This window comes from Puntigrus tetrazona, chromosome 23, assembly GCF_018831695.1.
Source record: "Puntigrus tetrazona isolate hp1 chromosome 23, ASM1883169v1, whole genome shotgun sequence".
Taxonomy (NCBI): domain Eukaryota; kingdom Metazoa; phylum Chordata; class Actinopteri; order Cypriniformes; family Cyprinidae; genus Puntigrus; species Puntigrus tetrazona.
Window position 1 is genome coordinate 9,919,340 of NC_056721.1, and position 21,990 is coordinate 9,941,329.

Consider the following 21,990-nt stretch of genomic DNA (forward strand, 5'->3'; position numbering starts at 1 on the left):
GTGTATTAGTTTCAAAAGCAACATTGGAGGGCGCTAGTGGATAAGAGATCTAATAGAGTAATACTAGAGATCTTCTATTTATCAGCCTTCTTCACGCAACAAGTATAAACATATTTCAATTGTGAGATTTTGAGACACAACATTACATATCTGCAGGTAATTAATAAGTGTTATATTAAGAAACCTTTTATCAATCACATAGCCATGTTGGCCGGTTGAGAGCCCAAGTATCTTTACAGCTTGTAATTCCATGTGTATCCTGCATGGCTTGTCTCTGAAATCTCTTGAAAGCAACGCTCAGGTTTACCTTTAACAAATCACCAATCATTTCACTGATGCGTGACCTAGTTTAAGGCCTCAAGTGCAGCATTTCTAGTGAACTTACTCAGACCATTACACCAGGACTAAGAAAAGCAGTTCCAGGAGCTGCAGTTAATACATACAAACATTGACAGCTGCCAGAGAAATTAAAATTATAGCTGGTTAAAGACGGGGTTCAATGTGCAGGGATGGCGTGAGCACTGGGTTGGGAAAGTAAAATGACGCACAAGACTGTACTAAAAGCAACCTTTGGCCGGCTGAGGAAACCGATGACGTTGTTTCATGGCATGTGACGCTTGACCATTTCTTAAATGATGTTTTTTTATATTATATGACCCATTGATTTAGTTTCATCTAAAGAAAATAAAAAAAACAGATGCAAGTTGTTTTGGGGAAAAATAACCATAAAGTTTTATTGCGAACCAAACAAGGTCACATGATTCAAACATTTTACAATTTTACAGTACATTTATAGTTACACATAAGCATACCTTAAGTTTTTGTTCCATATACATTAAAACTAATACATAGACCTTAAAATATACAAACAAACTTAAATAATCATACAGTCATATTCCATGGAATGTGATGTTCAGACAAACTGGCCCATTTCTGAGCTGTACGATTACTGTACATCCTAGGAGGCTGGAAGACTAAGGTAAAACAGAGGCGTCTGATTCCTTGGTCCGAGTGCGTATCTACACACATTAGCAGCACATCCCTCTAGCACCTTCCACTTGAATCAAAAGAACAAGAATAACGCAAAAGAGGAAGTGCTCTTTAAATTAGGAAGATAAATGTGCAACTTGATCCCAGATGCGCAACTGAAAGATCACAAAAACATCAGATGCTGATATAGTTTAGTGGTTTTAGCGTCACGTTGACTGTATTTATATCCGACACAGACTGACGTGCCAGATCACATGATTTAGATTAAGCAAACATGTGTGAAGGGGTGTTAATCGAAGGCACGCGCACACACATCCAATCCATCCAAAACAATGAAGTCTAGCACTGACAATCCTATAAAAGTAAATAAGCTGGAAATAAATCTCAAGAAAGGAAAAGTACATAACAAACTTCCATCAGCATCAATCCTCTCTCTCTCTCTTTTTCCCCATCTGTCTCTCTGACACAACCCGGGGTGAAAGCGGAGGAGAAATCGTGCATTTGGATGCAGTCGATGAAGATGACAAGTCTTTTTTTTTTTTTGTGTAAAAAACTCAGGCCTTTTAACAAAGGCCTTTTGAGCTGCCGTACGCCATGTGCAAATGCCCCCTATCTGGAGGCAGGGAAATGAGACGGGGTTTGCGTTTCTCATAGTGATGCACTACAGGTGTGATTCCATGGGACAGCGTTTCCATGGTAATGAGCTACAGGTAAGAGTCTATTGGATGGCGTTTCTGCGTCGACTACAGGTAGGAATCCATGGCAGGGGCGTAAGAGAAGCCTAGGAAAGCCTCAGCCGCCTCGGTGATGCTGGCTGTGACTAGAGCGCTGTCCGGGGAGCAGCCGATCGAATTAGGCACCGGCTCGTCGGTGAACTCGGGGTCAAAGTGCCGCAAGTCATTAGGACCCGTCTGAAACAAAAACACGTCAAAATTACACGATTGAAATCAACTGAAACTGTGATATTTGCATAGCGGGATTCTCCGCAATCTCTTATCACAAATCATGCCGGAACGGTTATGTCATTTTTATCTATAGCACCCAGTGCCATGTTGCAAGAACTCAAAGTCAACAGAAGAGCAGTGGAACGTACCACGTTGGGGTTGAAGGGTGGCGTGAGCTTCTTGGCATTTAGATCGTCCCAGTTTATGGGAGAGAAGAACATGTGGTTCTTGATCTCGGTCTGTAAAAGTGAAATAGACGATGCATTAGATACAAGAGCAACAAACTGCTATTTAATACACGGTTAATATATTTAATAGCAAAAACTATGCAGTGTACGCAAAAACTACATATGTATATATAAACACTTACAAAGTCATCAGTGAAGCCGAGTCTCTTGGTTCGGTCTTTTTGCAGCAGGCCCTCCAGCAGGTGTCTGGCAGCGTTAGATATGTTGGGTTTGAGCTGCAGTGGCTTGTTCAGAATGTTATCGTACATTTCCGCTGTGTTGCGGCTGTAGAACGGAGGCTGTGGAGAAACCATAAAAGCAATCAGCAATCATGTAAAAAGCCAAGTAACTCAAGGCAATTCCAATTCAATTAAACTAATTAGTTAAATACATTGAATTAAAAGGCATGAAATCAATTTAGTTCGCTGGGATAACTCACCAGGCCGTATAACATTTCATACAGCACTGCTCCTAAACACCACCAGTCCACCGTCCGATCATACGGCTGCTTGTGTAACACCTCCGGTGCCAAATACTGCAGGACAGAAGCAGAAACATCAAGACGAGTTAGCTTACAGGCCGCAAATGCAATGGCATTTGTTTGAAAGCAAATACTTAAAAGTGAACGTTATTTACCTCTGGTGTTCCACAGAAAGTTGATGTTGTTCCATTGGGTTCTATGTTCTCTTTGCACAGGCCGAAGTCGGTCAGGATGATGTGTCCTTGAGAATCCAAGAGAATGTTCTCAGGCTTCAAGTCTCGGTACACTATGTTCAGTGAGTGCAGGTACCCCAAGGCGCTCGCGATCTCGGCTGCATAGAACCGGGCACGTGGCTCCAGAAAGCATCGCTCCCGTTGTAAATGATAGAACAGCTATGGAAAGACAGGAGAGGAGACCGATTAGGCTATGAATACCATATCCTGAATGGCATACTTAATCAAGGCTTTCTAGACTCCACAATCCCTAACAATGGCAGGAAATGAGAACGTACCCCCCCCCTCTCCACAGCCCCTCAGAGACGTCTGTTGAGTTAAACCGAGTCTAAACCATCATAGCTGCTAAATCTGGCTCCTATACCTCACACACTTTCCCCTCCCAGCCATTTCCTGACGAGAGTTTCCTATTCAGAGCCCAGCCGCTCCTCTTTGCTTCTCATGACAGGATATCCCTTTTCTGTCTGCATCTACCTCACTGTCTCCAACATCTTTGACTTTTTAATTTTCCTTTTTTGTAAACATTGCTTCACTCCCTGCTGTGTGTAACTTTAAACAAAAATGCAAATGAAATAACGCACCTCTCCGCCATTGATGTAGTCCAGTACAAAGTAGAGTTTATCAGCAGTCTGAAATGAATAATGCAGGCCCACCAAGAAAGGATGCTTGACATTCTTCAGTAACACGTTGCGCTCAGACATGATGTGTTTCTCCTGAGGTCAGAGTTTAGAGGTCAGGATAAGAGGTCTAAAACCACTGTGCTGTTATTAATCACATGCCTTCTCCAAAGCCCAAAACATCTGTCACCAAGGGGTGAGTTCCATACCTCTTTTTTCTTCAAGATGGCTTTCTTTTGCAGCACCTTGACTGCATAGAACTTCTCATCGCTCCGGTGGCGTGCCAGAAGAACCTTCCCAAAGCTGCCTTTTCCAATGACCTTAAGGAAGTCGAAGTCTGACGGTTTGGCAGTGGGGTTGGAGGAAGGGCCGAGGTTTATCTGCTGAGAAGGACTTGGCTGGAGAAGAGATAAAGATAATTAAGCATAGTTGATTAACATATTGTTTTGTAGAAAGATGCATGATGCACATGCACACGCATGGTTTCGTGACATAAATAAACGCAGATTTACCGGCGGGGAAGGGTTGCTGTTCATCAGCTCAGCATCTTGTGGAGGTGTCAAGTTCAAGATGGACTGGACCTCAGGACTGCGGAAAGAAAAGACCACTGATGATCAGATGCAGATTTTAACAAGCACAACTTTTCAAACAAACAAAAAGAAATGTCTGTATAAGAGTAGTTATATTACTGTAGATCTAATATTATATTACTAAAATAATTATTTTAACAACAATAAAATGTCAAAAAGGTTAATTAAAGCATTTCTACTTTGTAAATAAACACATATTTGTAATAAGTTTGTAAATGCATACAATAAATGCATATTTGAAATGAATATGCAACCATTTACATTTCCATAAAATAAACTTACTGCTTGCATGCATAAGAGTTAGTGGAAAGCTTCTGGATGAAGTCATTCAGTCCCATCTTTCTCTGTTTCATAAAGGCTGCACATAAAAGAAAAAGCAAAGAGAGAGAGAAAAAAGTCCATTAAAAGCAAGATCACTTAATATTCTTCCCATTCTGTGCTAAAGTTGGCTCAGGAGATTCCATTCATCTGAAAAACAAAGCCTACCACTGAGATTAGCTACTAGTCCTCTTGTTTTAGAGTAGGTCAAGTCTGGAGCTGGGACGCCCGTCTCCGTTTGGATTGTCATTGCTGTAGTTTTCCACTCCGGGCCCGTAACCAAAACGACACAAAGCGCTACTGAACTCCTACACTACTGTTCCAACTATTTAAAAGACAGGGGGAGGAGGCTAGAGATCGCGTTCTGCTAAGAGGCGTGGTTTGGCGGGCGTTCTTAGAGAGCGGGGCGTGTCCTGACGCGAGTCTCTGCGAGCGGGGGGCGTGGCCTGGCGAAATACCACAGGTTCTAGCGGAGTCGGTTGTGACGTCTATGAGGGGCCAGCTGTGAGTGAACGAAAACGTAACGCCCCCAACTCAAGATCTTTCCGGATCTAACAAGCTTAGAAGGACTACATGTTCTGTTGACAAGAGCGTCAGAAGGATTCAAAACAGAGTCACTGTATTTCTCTTTTATAAACACCCCTGCCTGCCTTAGAATACAGTCATAATACAAACAAGTTGCTATACATTCTCACTGCTGCTTTACTGCAAGTGTAAACAAAATACGTCTACAAGTGTAAAGATAAAGCAGAAATATTCGGTTGATTCAGCATTCCTTTTCAAAAGGATAAAAAAACAACAACTGCTATCCACGTGTGCACAAGAGTCAATGAGTCCTCCTGCAGCTCTTTCACTCTTTGCCTCACTTTTTTTATTCTTAAAGTCCCATTTTAACCGTCGTGACAGATGACGCATGAATGAGACAAAAGCACAGGGACTCCTGCCAAACTTCAGCACTCACTGGAAAACTACTGACTGGATTAACAGCGAATAGACTGTTCTGTGTGGGGCCTTTTTAATGAATCGGTTGAACTTGTTCACTACACAGTCCGAACGAGTCAGTTGGAGCCGTTGCCGGGTCTACTCACAACTCACTGAACGAATAACGTTATTAAAATGTATTAAACGGTAAATATGTTGCTACGTATGAAACATTGAAGTGTATTTCCACACCGCGATATCAGGGTGTAAAACATACCATGACGTAAAACAAGCCGAATCTGTTTTTGAACTATTTTCAAACTGTTTGAAAGAACCGATTCGCGGAAATGAGTCGAACTCCTCATAATTAATTGCTTCTATGAGAATTCATTTCTTCTGCCTTCTTCCCTTCTTTCATTCAGAGCCCGTATCGGGAAATTTGCATAAGATCATGAAATGCCCTAGTTTGCCACAGTTATGCAACTCTATACCCCAGCAGACTATTAATTAACGTCATTAAAAGTTACTCATTCAACTCATTAAGTCATAATAAAAGCTCAGAACCCAAGCCTCAAATAGATTTAAATTCATAAATTGTTGGTTTGTGGCAAAAAACATTTTTGACGTTAACCACTTAGTTTAAGATGTTTAATCTCATTTTGCAGCACTTTTTTATACAGTAGATCGTGGCAGTAGATCTCTATAACAAAACACTTTAGCTGTTCACATGCTAGTATTAGTAAAATAAATAAATAGTACTAACCGAACAAAACCAATTAAATATATGTCACGCCTACAAAAAGTTGTTTCACATTGTTTATGCTACAGTGCATGGAAATAATAAAACAAAAATACAACAATACAACATCGTGCACTCAATGCGTATATTTTATATATTCATTTTGGTTCTGCTGTTGCTCAAACAAGTGATTAAGTAATACTGTTAAGTAAGCATTTAACGTTAAAAAAAATTAACGCACCCTCCAGATGTTTAAATGAACCGCAAAAGGCCTGCTGTGTTTTTTTTTATACATATAACCGGTTATTATGATTAATTTGTTTTTGAGAAAAGTACAAACCTTTAAGTTCCGCAGAAGTTCTCATTGTGCTGTAAATCCTGACAAGTCTCTTAGCAGAGCCGAGGCTGACTAGCGTTCCTTATGTTTGGCAAAGGTAGAGCCGAGTGGCTTGATCAGACTAGATCAATATAGAAACGAGTGAGGTGTTAAAACCGGGTCACTGCCCCTGCGGTAACACACCTACAGATGTCTCCAGCACACCCTAATTATAAGCGGACACCTCCAGTGGAGCGGCTTTAAAATAAAAACAGTCCCACAACACAGTTTTCCGCGACAAAGTTGATTTAACTTACATGACAGCGGAGAAGTTTTGTCTTTCATACGGTCAGGAAAGTGCCGCGGACACGCTTGATGAGGAAGTTTGGAGGTGAAAGAATTTTCTCAATCCGCCGCATTCCATCAGGGCTGATCTGACACCGGATATCTGCGGGGCGGAGTCTCTCCAGCCCGACAACAATGTGCTGCGCTATTTTCACGAGAAGATGAAGCTAAACGAACACAGGGGCTGTCGGTCACAACTCTACCTGAAGGCATTTTTTTGAGCATCACTGGCGAGTGCAACTCGTTTGAGACCAAAAAAAGAGAGTTTTAATGCGGATATGGAGTCTTGCAACGTTTTTGATGCATTCTTTATGTACTAATTAAGATCATTTAGATAAAGCAAATACTTAAATAATTATCCACACCTCTTCAACACTAATTTCAGTTTAGTAAAGCATGAAAATAACACACAAATTGCTCAAAGCACACAAACTTAAGACTGTATGAGATAAAGTCTAAATGGAAACTATTATTATTAATAGTTGGAAACTATTACAGAAATGATCGTATTACAATAGCTTTAATATAATTATAATATATTATAATTAATATAATATAATATAATATAATATAATATAATATTATAGCATTGTTTTGGCCAAAAGTTGCTTTGATGTTTATTTAATTACAATTGAAAGCATTAAAATTATATCAATATAGGTTAAATCTAATAAAATTAAATAAAAATCACAATTCATAGCTAAATTGTAAACGTAAATATAAAAATATCTAACTTTCTTGTGTGTTTTTGTATGTTTTCCTGACACGCATTACTCTCCTTGCGGTTCTCTATATTTCAAAACAGTTTTACGAAATGTTTCGAAACTTTTCAACTTCAAGCTCTCAGTTCGATACTCCCAATTTAGAGTATCTTCCCCTTGTCTCCTTGTGCTCATCATATCACTCTGGTCTTTTCAGTCTTTCATTTTCTGTGTAAATAGGAAGTGAATAGAGGTCTGGGAAAGGATGGAGAGACAGAGAGAGAGCACACAGAGATCAACGGGGCTTCAGTTCTAAGTGTCCAAACGCTTTGTTTATTTATGTTGGAAGATAGAGATTACGTAAAATCTTATTTAAATGCGGCTAAGAACTAAGACCCAAACATTATGCATACTAATGTGATCTTGGATCATACTCTGGTTTCAGAAGTATTATGCAATTTCCTTCACACACACACACACACACACACACACACACACACACACACACAGATTCACATGAATGCATACAAATATGCATGTAAACAAACACACCTGCAGTGACTCCGTCAAGAGAAACTCTGGAGCTTATGAGATCATTTAGACAAATATAGACTATGAGTAATGTAATATGAACACAAACAAATATATTAAAGATGCAGCTATACTGATTCTTTGTGTCTTCACAGGGATTGTACTGCATTACTCAATAATTATGAGACAGCTAAATGATTGCATTGTCCTTTCTGTCCTGGGTTCAGCGTTAAGTTATGACAGGACAAAAAGGAAAGACATTTTTTTTCCAAAGAATTAAGATAAAAATATTTTTGCACTTGCCCTTTTTTCAGATAAGCTTATCACCCTAACCTTTAAAAGACTGGTAATATACAGCCATGTCATTGTGAAAGTATTCTTGAAAATCTTCTATCTACAGCGTCAGCAAAAGACCATTTATGAGTGAGTCATTAATTATGGGCTGATTGATCTACTTTAAATCTCCCTTGTTACATCACAACCAGTGAAGCATTTATACATTGATACAAATACATTAAACAAAAACATTGTTAAATATTATACCTTTAAAATAACTTATTTATTCTTTCCCTCATAAATAAAAAGTTAATATGAACAGCATTTATTTGAAAAAATAAAATAAAATAAACTGACCCCCGAACTGTTCTTTATAGTTCTTTATATAGTTATATAATTAACTGTTCTTTATATCTATATATATAAATTCCAAATAATATATAAAAACATTATTTTATGTGCATTTTATATGTTTGTTTATAATGTTAATGATTTCCTTATTTAATACTTATGACGTGCATAAATAAACAAAAATGTTTGGTGTTTATAAATTCCTAAAATAGTTAAAAAAGTTAAATAAGCCCAAAATAGAGAAATTAAGACAAATTATGTTCTACCCTTTAAAACCTAAGGATTTTTTCTTTAAAATCATCCATTCCATTCCTCTAGTCACCCATATAAATCACATCAGCGTCTGGGGTAGTTTTGCGCATACAATGCATGTGAAAAATGCGTGTGGTGCGTTTCCACCATTATTTGGTGGCATTGGTTGTTTGTAATTGAACAGTGTAGGAGCGTTTTATTCACAGAAGTGCTGTTTTGAGCACTTGCCTAAAAATAGTTATTAAAGGTTCAACTCTAAGCCTACATGGATCAAGGTGATTATGGGTTGTGCTTATACCAGCAAGAGAGAAAAACAGGGAGAAGAAACAAAACACCTCAAAAAGGAAAGAGAAGGAAGTGCAACGACCAAAAGCAGAAAGATCCTGAAAGAGTTATAAAGGTAAATGAATGAGAAAGAGAGGGAGAGAGTACGGAAGTAAAGCAATGAAAGAAAGAAAAGACTGGTGGAGAAAAAAAGACGGAACTTACTGGTGTCAGACGGACAGCAATAATCAGACTCAGGGTCTCCATGGTAGTAAAGGTCCATTGCCTGGGAAAAAAAAAAGAAGTAATGTAGGTCAGTCCAATGTGTCTTCAATGAAAACACTCTTTTGTTGTCGCAGTATGTCTCTTTTAGCTTATACACAAGTAATGACAGATTGAGGCCTTGGTTCTTGAAAGTGATGGCACTGAATATTTGACTTAGGATTTTGGATTATTAATAAATGTGCTTTAGATGAATCACATGGAACATTTTAAAACAGTTTTATCATGCATGCACACTCATCAGTAAAATTATGACTGTCAGATGAACTGTCACATCCGTCTTAATCTACAGCCTGCAAAAAATGAAATCATGTGACATCTGGCTTACAGTTGTGCACCCGAGCTGCAAGCCTTTCTCATGAAGTGAGCGAGAGCTTGGGATAGAGACAGAAAGAGCAATTTCCCTAATCCACTTCTTTAATAACCTCCCTGGGGAGACAGCTAACAGAATACTGAAATATGTGAGGGATAGTATTAACATCTTTGCACGTGCACCTACGCTAAACTTTTCCATCCCATGTGTCTCACTGCTCTTTTATCTTGTGTAAACAGCTAAGCGGCTAAAGTTAAGTTCAGGCAACAAAGAATGAAGAAGAACTGGATATGAGGACGGAATTCGACGCTTCCAGAAATCACTATGTTTGACAACCAGAAAGCATTTTTGTGCAAGTGTGTTTGTGTGCTGTAATTGTACGGTATATTTTGTTATCTAATGCTATGATAATTATACATTTTTTTGCGTGAGACATTTGTTTGTGTGCTGACCTGTGTGCGCTGACGTGGTTGCCATGCCTCCTCGTGCCCGTAAGTGATGAAGGGTCCATTGCAGATGCAGCATTCCAGCAGCACAGGGCTTCCCAGCAGTGGTGACATCGTCCAGGGGCAGATCACATGCCCCTCTGATTCGGCCTCCTTCACCTTACCGTCATTGTGATGTCGACTGAGCATCTTCCATTTTCTCACCTGTTGAAAAACAAAAATGAGTTAAGCTATCGCAACGATATGGCCTAGTAGTAGTAATAAGTCATTTAATATTCCAAACTTTTTTTTAATGAACCCTTAAAGGAACACTCTACTTTTTTTGAAAACAGGATAGCTTAGCATAGATCATTGAATCTGATTAGACCAGAAGCATCTCGTTTAAAAATATTTTTCCTATTTAAAATTTCTCTTCTGTAGTTACATTGCGTACCAATAAAAATTAAAAGTGGCAGTTTTCTAGACTGATATGACTAGGAACTATACTCTCAGTTCATCAGGAAGTGACAAATTATTTTTCTTTGACTTGGATGGAAATGGTGCTTTAATCGCGAATGTTTTATGTGATGTTCCAGTTTTGTGCACAAGTTAAAGTCGTATCTTTGGATGCTATTGTCCGTGAACCCACTAACCCCCCAATTTTTTTTTTTACAAAAAAAAAAACTTAGCACAGGAACAATCTCTCAATCTTATTCAAGGACATAATGACAACAAATTATTGATTTACTATTGCAGGGTTAAAAAAAAAAAACTTTAGTTACCAGTTCAGACTTTAACCACTACGTCACAATACCCCATGAGTAAGCATGATATTCAAAAACAGCACAGTAAGTGGCACAGTAAAGTATAAATAGAAGCCATCAATGCTGCATCTCTTTTCATACGCTTCTTCAGTAAATAAATAATGAGGCAAATTGATACATAAATTACAAAATAAGGTTTTTAGAAATTCACTAAGAATAATAGCAAATTGTTAATTTGCATGAGCTGACTGCATTAGCACTTGACTCACAGGATAAAATACCTATTTTTGGATTTAAAAAAAAAAACTGTTCAAAAGTGTCTGTTTAGCAAATTTGCCTCGAAAGGTCATAAGACTAGATCTAAATTTGACTCAAAGACACAGCTGAAAATGAAGTGTGTGTGTGCTATTGTGCTGATAAAAGCTCAAGGGTCAGAGAAAGACGTCACCGCAGCGACTCAAGCTTATTCTATAATCCACAATAATCAGGCACACACACTTTGCTCTTTAGCCTTTGATGCCGAGAATGAAGCAAAGATTCCAGGGAAAGGTGATCTTGGAATTGTAACTAGCCTTTCTTAAGGGCCTAGTCCTGTGCACACACACTCGGCCTGCCCCGAATATTTCGACATCAAAAGCTGCCGATTATGTAAGTACACTTACAGGAAAATGTTAAGATAAAAAAAAAAGAAAAAAAAAAGAGTTAATCAGCAACTCTTCCCTCCTCTGTCCTCCAAACAGTCAGTGAGTTGGCATTTCGCATGAGAGGCTTTGCGCTGCTATTGTAATCTAAAATCTCTCTGACAGTATTTACCGGGCAGAGATTTTCTACTCAATACAAAGTCGTTATATTTTCGAAACCCTGGGGTATGTTTGTGTCTGTTTATGTGTGTAGCCAGGGAGGTTAAATTGCACACTGTAATTCTGTTTGAAGAGATTAGACCCAAACTCTTGTATGGGATTGGCCTATGTGGAATTCCCAAAACACTTCTTCTCTCTGCATCCCATCACAGAACCCAGCTGGGAACGAACACTATACTAAAAGTCCCATTTCCTTAGCCTTCTTGACGTGAAATATTTTTGCAAAGCTGTCCTGCACAGATGTCCCGTGATGAAGAAAAAGTTCCTGGCAAAGGATTATTTAAATATAATGAAAGTATTACTTTAATTATACACACACACACACACACATACATATATATATATATATATATATATATATATATATATATATATATATATATATATATATATATATATATATATATATATATATACATACATACATACATGTATTTATACATGTTTATCTGTAACTACCAAGTTTAAAATATGTTCAAATAATATCAAAGTAAATGTAGTTTCTTTGCTATTTGCCATATTTTAGGTTTGATAATAGGGGTTTACACTTTTAATTAATTTTAATAAGATGCTTAACATTTATCCTGAATTCATAGTATGTACAAATTGTAGAGATTACACACTTTATTTACAGTAAAAACAGTAGATTCTTTGATTATTACAATTTTTGGCTTTACTGACACTTTTGATCAATTTAATGCATCTTGGCTGCGTAAAAGTTATTTTAAAAAAGAAGTAATGATACTTAACTTTAAACAGTAGTGTAAATATTTTATACAATATATCAGATAACATCAAATTTAAGTGTATACTTCAAACTAAATCTATTGTACACAACATTTTTAGCATGCAGTTTTTCATAAACAAGTCATGTGTCAACTACCATTTATCAATTTCTATAAAGGCTAAAAATATTTTATGAGTGCTTTAGCGTGCGAGTCTTGTCTGTCCAACCCAAGTTATCTACATCATGACATGCCATAAAGAGAAGTTGTTTTCACGTTAAGCTATTTTAATGCTGACAAACCCTGTAATTAAAAAAAAAACAACATTTTGGCTGTGAATCATTTTTAGCAAAAAAAAAGTATAGCAAAGTAAAGCCCTATACACACTAAATCCTGTAAGCATAATTAAACACTCCCTGAAGCAGGAAAGTATTTCATTCCCACAGAATAAGTATTACTTCCCTCCTAAAATCTATTAGCCCGCTGTGCTTCTTTGTATGAGGATTGCAGAACGATTCAGGAAAGATTACAGAATGATTCAGGCCTTTTTTTGCACCAGTACAAAGCTCTCTAAATATAATCGCTCCTTTAACATGATAGCGGAAAATATATAAAGTAGGTGAAGGTCATGAACTTCCTTATAAGAACTTCTACCCAGCTGACACCGCTGGCCCACGCTTGGAAGGTGAGAGGGAATTTGGCTCGGAGCCACCATCGACTGGCACAGAACCAGAGTTTGCAATGCAACAGCATAGTTAAGGGCCGGGGCTTAAAACAGAGATAAAGAATCACCTGGACCAGAGCTGGAGCTCTGACTGGAACTGACGCTGATGCTGTCACTTTAAGACCTTTGGTGACAGCACTTCTGTGTGGCGTGTTTTCCTTTGAAACCTAGTAACCATTAGCCTCATTAACCCCAACTAGAGATTCATACCGGGACAAAGGGTTACAGTGCCAGAGACGAGACGCGTGAACAAATAGATAAAAATAGTACTTTGCTAATTGGCTGACAGTTCAGAAACTAATCCTGATGCCTTATATAACACAAATGCTGTTTTGAAAAAAGTTATAATTCTAACGAACCAGATTTATTATACTTGAAGAATATCATGTTATGATATGCTGGGATATTTGAAAACACATATATAGCTTCATATCTATGGGTTTTAACAGGCGAGGAGCTTCAGTTCGAATCTCATGTAACTATGGTTCAATAAAACAGTTAAATTCTGTGAAGTTGAAATGTCATGGTGGCTAATGCTTTTTCAGTTTTGCATTTGATAACACTATTGGGTAGGTTTAGGGTTGGATATGGTGTAGGGCAAATCTTTAGCAGGATAGATTTTGAACCACTGCAATACATATTGTGCCTTTATTAATGCGATAAATATGTGCTGGGGTTCACGTACTGAACCTGTGATTTAGCACCACTCACAACTGCGGCAAAAAGTGTAGAAAGGCATGTAAAAAAGGTGTTGCACAAAAAGTGCACGGAGGTACAATTTTTCATAAGACCAGGTTGGCCAAAACAGAAAAAAATTAACAAAATTATTCAAACATTAAAAAAAAATAAATAAAAAAATAACATTTTAAATATATATAAAAAAACTACAACAGAATCTCAGTGATTCAAGAGATCTCAAATTCACACTAACAAAGTCCGCATCATCTCAGCGGGGTTTGGAAAACCGTTGCTTGATCCGCTTGTTTACGCAACGAGTCAAAGCTCTGGAATTCCAGTCACTCACATCAAAACAGCTTTGAATTTACGAGAACTAATGACACATGCACTATGTTGTGGACAGATGATGATAGAAGTGTGTGTTTTTGTGGTTTTGTTTGCCAAGGGGAACATTTTATAGCTCAAAGGTTGCTCTTTCATGGCTCGTGAGACATTTGTTTTATTGCATTATTGTTGTCTCAGACGTATCTCCTTAGGTAAAGCAGAAATAGGAGAGAATAAAGCAATAAGTTAGCATTTTAGGATATGTCAGATCACTAAGTTCACTAAGAATGCAATAAAAAATGTTGAGGTTATTTTGACTTTAAATGGAATCTGACCTTAAGATGTCCTTTTTTGGGGGGATAAATCTAAAAAGGAGACCTAGCAAAAGGAGGCCTTCTATTTGTGCTCCGTTTAATCCCATTACCATCTAGCAGAGGCAACTGAGAAATTAACAGCATCACATGTAATTTTTAAAATCCTTAATTTCCTCTCAAATCTTCCATGGCTCCCCAATTTTTAATGCATTTTTAAAAATGTGTCCGTCGAAGAAGACTCGAGATGGTTAAAAATCTCAAGACTCACTCCAGAAGGATGAGAATGCATGGATAAACATTTGACAGATGACCGAAAAGTTAATAAACAGACATGAGGAGGCCCTCTACACTGAAGAGTTTAATCAGTCATAACCAATCAGGCAGTTAATATAATCATCTCGACGGGAACAATCTGCTTCATGCAATAATTATACAGCAGATCCTCCAAATAAATCACATAGGATCTCATCACGAGCTCACTGAAGTACTGAAGGCCGGCGCAGTGTGGTCAATCAAACTTTATGCTCATTTCAAGCCGGGCGAAACCTGGCACTGTAAAATCTGTCCCTGCGTGTGTGCGTTTGTGTGATCCGCAGACCTCATGAGCGATGAGTCATCGGCGCAGCCCCCCGCTCCTCGCGTCTTTCTGCCACATTAATTCCACAAACACACACAAACACAAACAAGCACACGAACCCACACGCAGAGCGAGAAGGATCCCCACTGCTCTCCATATTTTCACAGGGCGTGAAATAAAAATCCTTCCAGGCAACATCTACTGTAAAACACGATCGTGAGTCAATAAAACAAAACAAAGGAAACATAACACAGATCCATCACCAGCCCGGGTTACTGGGGGAGAGTTCGGGAAGACTAGAATCATAACATCAAGCTGTTGCTTTGGGTAATATTAATTAAAAGGATGACTGATCTGATCTGACAGTGAGGATGAAGGATGAACCGAATTCGATATTACTCTCAGGTTGCTGAATGAATTCAGTCATTCATAGACGCTGATGCCGTCATTCGCACCCTGATACACGTTACATAACTTCAGCCTCGAGACCGACTGGACACAAAATGATGTGTCATCTCTCTCGCTTTTGCACTCCGCCGTAATATTTCCTCTTCTCCTCTCCCATTCTCCCTGTCAGGACACATATATTTTTAACCCAACCTAACCTTGATATACAAGCCGCTCATTGTAGCTCCTACACAGAATTCATGAATAAAACAGCCCAGGCATTAGTTCTCGGGGTTATTTGAGAACTGTTTGTGGCAAAGCAGAGGAGAAGTAGGCAAGAGGTTATCGAATCAAACACAAAAATCAACCAATCTCAGACGGCTACAAGTTTAGCCATTGTTATGTAATCGACACTATCTGTCTGTCTATCGGACTGTCTGCAAACACACCAACATATATATATATATATATATATATATATATATATATATATATATATATATATATATATATATATATATATATATATATTATACATTTAGGCTAATAGGTTGCATAAAATAATAATATTAAAATTTGAAAAATTGAAAACTTGTTAGTTAAGAGGTTTTCAAAACTAAATATTATGTCCATTTGAAAGGGACCCTACAATTATTTTTATATTATATTTGTGTTCTATATCTTATATATACCATTTATTTATATAGCAGTTTTTTATTTTCTGCTTGAGTGTTTCATAAAATGTTTAATAAATTTTTCTACTTAAACCTTCAAACCACCTTTATAACTCCTGAATTAGTTTATCACAATATCATATTAACTGAACCTTCAATTTAAAATGCTTCAGTGCAAGTGCAAAATGTTATGCCCTGTAAAATTAAAAACTGGCAATTTATAAAAATAATATTTCTGGTGTTTCTTCAGGTTTTCCTTTTTTCTGTTTAAAACGTTTCCCACATTTATTTAGTTATTTATTTATGTTTGTTTCTTTTTGTTAATTGTCAGTTTGGTATGCAATTTATAGATGTATGCTGTGTCCAAACAAAAGCCTGTTACTTCAAGGTTTAGCTGAAGCATTAGCAATGGGTAAAATAAATTCTGTGATGTTTTGTAATGTTAGTTGGTTTGCATCGCTGTAAAACGTTCCGTCATGTTTGATCGAATCACACAAATCGCTATGACATTAAAATTTCAAGTTGACACCTTATGCAAGCTACCATTATTCCTCACTGAGCAAGGCCTAGTTTAACTCCTAATTTCAATTCTGTTAGCTTCCAACCTATTAATTTTCATGCCATTGTGTAATTAATCAAATTATATGCTTCTGCAGTTAAAGTACCAGAGCACATTTCTGAAAGTTTGCTATACAAACGCTTCCCTGAAAAACAAAACACATACAATACGATTTCAGGCTGCCTGTCTGTTACATAACTGAGGGCACATATAGCGAGCAGCGATGCTGTCATGTGTGATCTCTCTCTCTCTCTGCAGGGACGACTGAGATACAGACTCCCTCTGAGCTCTGTGTCATCTCTCTAATACTCACTGTTTCTGAAAGCCAATCAAACAGTCAGGGGAAAAAACCGTAGGAGAAAGTGTGAGAGCACTCAGCTCAGCTAACCTAGTCCAACCCTGGGAAGCTGTTTAGCATTGCTAAATGGAAAGACAACATACTCAGCCTCTTATGCATCCCTATGGAACGAGAAGATTAAAAGCTTGCACTGCAAAGGGATCAGAACAAACAAGCAAAATGGGGGGAAAAAAACGACATTAAGAGCATTTTGGTAGATCCTGAAGTTGCATGGCGTAGAAATGATTAGACCCTATTTATGACTGCGATTCTCTGCATGTCTGATATCTAGATATCTTTCAATCTGAATCCTACTCTCACCAGTCACTACAAAAAGTTAATTTCATCAATTTTTTCAATTCTGCTCTGTTCGATTCAACTTATATCTCCTTATTTTACTTTTTTACTGTATTTTTTATGTATTAAATCTTTGTATTTTATATTTTTGTATAAAATAGCTTTTTTTTTTTATTTTTTGCTTATTTGTTGAAATGTTTTTAATAAAACACTTTTATTTTCTCTCAAGCGTTTTACAGACTGCCTAAAAATCTCTTGTAGGCCCTAGTTTGAAAACCCTGAAAGGAATGAGTCAGATTTAAGTAAACACAGACAAGTATTTATTATTATTATCATTTTTTTAAGTTCAAGTGGGTATTTTGCCAGGTATTATTAAAGATGAGCAAATTATGAAATATCTCGAATGCATTTTGTATGTTTTATTTCGTCTCATTAAAATATTTTCTAATATTTTCTAATTTTGTAATATTTTTGAATAATCTTCAACCTTCAACCGTTCCAATCAAACAATGAAAATATACACTATTGACAAAACAGCATTTTTTTCAAAATCGTCTGTCAAGCAAGGCTCAATATCACTTGTGAAGAATTAACGCATGAATAAACAATTAACAGATGACAGAAAAGTTAATAAACAGACAGTTTTCTGACCTTGCATGTCTTGTTCTTGTCTGTCTGGCAAGGTGTGCAAGGGGCACAAGGCTGACAGAGAGGGCTGGGAGGGTGAGGGAGATAGTATCCTCCAGGACTGTAGTGGCAGCAGCCGTAAGGAGCTGGGAAGTGTGTGTACCAGAGGTCCTGGCCTTCCTGACATTTCGGACATGGAGACAGAAAGCCCTTAGACTGAACCTTCTCCACATTCACCTTCGGATTCCTCATCCACCTGCGCACCTGGAGGCACAACATCAAAGAGTTTTACATCTGTGCATTATATAATGAGTGGTGCCGAAAGCTGATTCAAGGCTCAAGGGTTGGTAACCAGTAAGTTGGTGGTTAACTTGAACCCACAAGTCCAGGAAACAAATTCCACTGGTCATGTGGTAACTCTAATAAATTTCCATGAAATGCTTATGAAACCATGTTTTGTATTAACAACATCTAGAATAAATATGTTGGGAGTACAGTGCTTAGGATATTTAATGGCATTCTGAGAAAAGTTACTCTTAAGAATCAGCTTTGCATTTGATACCCCTCTGAAAACTTCTTAAAATACCTGACTTTAAAAGTAACATAAAATACAATAAAAGTAAAATAAAATAATAATACAATGCTTACCAAGATAAAATTACAGAAGTATACAAATAATATGACATAAAATGACATTAAATAATTATATATATATATATATATATATATATATATATATATATATATATATATATGCTGTCAAATGATTTATCACAATTAATTGCACCCAAAATAAATGTTTTTGTTTACATAATGTATATGTATTGTGATTATATATATGTATATATTATACTCACACATGAACATATATATATTTAATAATTTATTTATATATACACTATGCATTTTTGAACATAAATATAGACATGTAAATTCATGTATACATATATATATATATATATATATATATATATATATATATATATATATATATATATATATGGCTAGTATAGGCCTAACTCAAATTATTTGGTTCTGAGAAGTTTTGTGACATTCAAATCTCTTCTGATACGGCAGACAAGACACGTGACACTGCATAAGAGAACGTTTTAATCTATATTCCATCGTGTAATATTATAGAGATCTTATTTGTGATTTTTCATCATACGGGATGCAGTATTATTTGCAGCAAAACGCTCTTGTGAATCCCAGTTATCAAACACCATGTTTTTTCAAAGTAGGCAATAATCTTCATGTGAAAACATCTTGAACGGTTTAAGGCAATCTGTGAATATGAATTTTGGATTGGTGCATTTGCTCCTGTGTTAAACAGAATGAGGCGTCTCAGGGCCGTACCCGTGTTATGTCTTTACAAGTTAAACAATGAAATCTGAAAGGCGTCCTCCAAATCACCAGCAGTGACTGACTAAAAGAGGCAGGGCACAGGGTCGTATGTCTTCTTTGTAGTTTACAATGTATTTAATGACTTCAATCCCTTGAGTGAAAAGCAATTTTCTAGGCCCCAGGAAATCCTGGAACTCACGGCGAGCACAGGCTGAGAGATTTCCACTTCTCACTTCATTTCATACAGCGACCAAACAGCCAGATGAAAAAACAATCTCAAAGCTCTACACGATCAAACCTTTGTCTTTTTTTAGAATGAGGGAAACAATGGAGAAAAAAAAATCCTGAAATGAATGAAAACAATGCTTCCCAATATCTCATATACATTCACAGTCACAGATACTAACATTTCAGTGCTCTCTTCTTTAAATCAGATTTTCAGAGTTATGTCATTGTATGTTGTGTGGCGGTCCACTAACATTTAGTCTCTTTGCTTAAGCCTTTCTTAAAAGAAATAGTAAATATTTAAATATACAGTATATATATATATATATGAATAAATTTAATTAAGAATTTTCAATGTGGCACTATGTACAATTACTAACTAACAAAAATATTTTTGGGCTGATTTTATATAAAGATTTTATATATTAATCTCACCTCATCTGACATGCTGCCTTTTCTGTGCAGTAGCCATTTCAGCGTGTTATTGTTTTGATCTGCATGTCAGGCACATGAATCATTCTTTACAGGAATCAAACACTGAAGCATAATGGCAACTCAATAAACCACTCCAAACACAAGCTCTACTGATGACTCAGCAACCCACCAAACTTTAGTCGCTAGAGGAAAACATCGGTTTGTGTGTATGGTGTTGTCCGGAGCACAGAGCAAGTTAACAAATCCGCAAAAGTCAAAACACACAGCACCCTCCAGTTATGCAGCACACGTTCGAGACAACACTGCACGCTGACCTACAAAAGACAAACATCAACCTTGGCACTCCAGAAGATTCTTCTCTCTGTCTCAGTGTACACATAAATACATAATAATCCAACAAAACCGTCTCACTGAGTCACTCCCTGACACTCCATCTGCTGTGTGTGTGTGTGTGTGTGTATGTAGGAGTCTGGACTCAATCCCAAACCACAATCACTTTCTCGCCTATAACCAAAACAAATACATTGTATTTAAATAAATAATTCTGTTCTGATTGGCCATTACGGCAGTCACAAATCAAGCTGGAATGGCAATTTTGCTTTTGTTCAATTGCAGACAAAAGACATTCATAAACAATATCAACACTAATGTCGAATGAGATTGAAAAAATTATGTGTGCATTCACAAATGGCCTCACAGCCATGACACAAACAGCATGTATTTATACAATATATACAGGTACAAAATTGGCTATTGGCTGAGGATGATGAAATATGAATTGATATTGAATATTCAATTGTTATATATATAATTTTTATGTAATTTACTATTTATTTAGAAAAATATATATTTTATTTAATATTTTCTTACATGCCGACTTAAAATACTACATAATTTTAATAATGCTCATAACATGAAAATAATTACTCAAAATAACCACATACATGCATATATTTTATATCCATAACCACAGATAAATATACAAACTTCACTTCCTCCACAGACAAAAATACTTTTAAACCCTTAAAACCTTTCTATGGAAATGGCATGAACCCAATTCAAAGTAAATTGGTCCCCCGTGCAACATGTCAGAGCACACGCATTACCTGCCAGACCATGTCTCCAGCACTTTTAAGTCTCTACAAGCCGTGGAAGTTCTGCACCCAGCATTCTCATACACTCACCTTCCTCTTCACAAACTGGAAAGCAGAGCACTTCTTAAAGGAGAAAGACTGTTTCTCTGCATTATGGACCAGCCTCATGGCCTCTGGCCGGCCCGCGCACTCTGCGGACCCCAGCGTGATGCCTTTAAAAGAGGGACGAGAAGGTGAAAACAACATTATGAGCTCTTCTGTGATGCCTGAAGCAACTACGACAACACAAATCTGTGATATCTGTTGCCTGACAAGCACATGTGTGTGTGTGTGTGTGGCCGTACCTGTGTTGTCGTCCTCCTCTGTCCAGGTTGTTATGATTGTCACTGCTGACCGATGATATCAGCGCTGCGCTGAAGCTGCGAGTCCGTCCCGATGATGCTGCTGGATTTCACAGCATGTCTCTGCAGCACCACCACAGTGTATGTGTGTGTGTGTGTGTGAGAGACACAGACAGAATGAGATGGAGCCGAACAGACACCTTGTTAATGTGATAGAGAGAGAGTGTTGCAATCGGAGAGATGCACACCTTCCTCTCTGCCCTCTCTCTCTTTCTGAAGCTCTCTGCTCTTCCCGATGGCACGATACACTCTCTCTCCTCCTCCCTTCCCCCCTGCGTTTTCTGCAGAAGCAGATGCTCTCTCTATCGCAGCGTCTTTCTCTCTCTCTCCGCTGCTTTGATTGTGTGAATGGAAGGATGGGCGAAGGATGAATGAAGGCTGATGGATGGGAAGGGTGTGTTTAGCCTGACCAGTGCCGTTGCAGGAACCGCTGCAGTGCTGCAACCCTCTTCTGACTCACACACACAGCATCTCTCTTTTTTCTTTTTCTCTCAGTCCTACCTGGATTCTGTTGGTCAAGAATCATTT

General features: G+C 37.5%; 1 protein-coding gene across 5 annotated transcripts; it reads right to left on the reverse strand.

Moving 5' to 3' along the window:
• Positions 1-707: 707 nt before the first annotated feature.
• On the reverse strand, positions 708-21,669 carry sgk1 (serum/glucocorticoid regulated kinase 1). 5 transcript variants are annotated; one of them, XM_043224507.1, is made up of 15 exons: positions 21,651-21,669; positions 21,406-21,525; positions 21,152-21,273; positions 17,988-18,227; positions 10,144-10,341; positions 9,322-9,382; positions 4,365-4,440; positions 4,005-4,080; positions 3,702-3,890; positions 3,457-3,588; positions 2,798-3,034; positions 2,601-2,696; positions 2,305-2,460; positions 2,084-2,173; positions 708-1,901 (listed from the first exon to the last, which is right to left on the reverse strand). In XM_043224507.1, the coding sequence occupies exons 3-15, from the start codon at positions 21,227-21,229 to the stop codon at positions 1,734-1,736; spliced, it is 1,797 nt and encodes a 598-aa protein (XP_043080442.1). In that variant the 5' UTR covers positions 21,230-21,273; positions 21,406-21,525; positions 21,651-21,669; the 3' UTR covers positions 708-1,733. The 5 variants fall into 5 exon arrangements, with proteins under 5 accessions (XP_043080442.1, XP_043080445.1, XP_043080444.1 ...); XM_043224510.1 differs by lacking the exons at positions 9,322-9,382; positions 10,144-10,341; positions 17,988-18,227; ... (1 more) ...; positions 21,406-21,525; positions 21,651-21,669 and adding exons at positions 6,401-6,518; positions 6,694-6,831; XM_043224509.1 differs by lacking the exons at positions 9,322-9,382; positions 10,144-10,341; positions 17,988-18,227; ... (1 more) ...; positions 21,406-21,525; positions 21,651-21,669 and adding an exon at positions 6,694-6,829.
• Positions 21,670-21,990: the final 321 nt, after the last annotated feature.

Bases quoted from the DNA above. Each gene is read 5' to 3' on its own strand.
- sgk1 (XM_043224507.1), bottom strand. From the start codon at position 21,229: ATGAGGCTGGTCCATAATGCAGAGAAACAGTCTTTCTCCTTTAAGAAG. The intron at 18,228-21,151 runs GTGAGTGTATGA...TTGTGCCTCCAG, and splicing joins TCCAGTTTGTGAAGAGGAAG to GTGCGCAGGTGGATGAGGAA. The intron at 10,342-17,987 runs GTCAGAAAACTG...GTTTTTCAACAG, and splicing joins ACAAGAACAAGACATGCAAG to GTGAGAAAATGGAAGATGCT.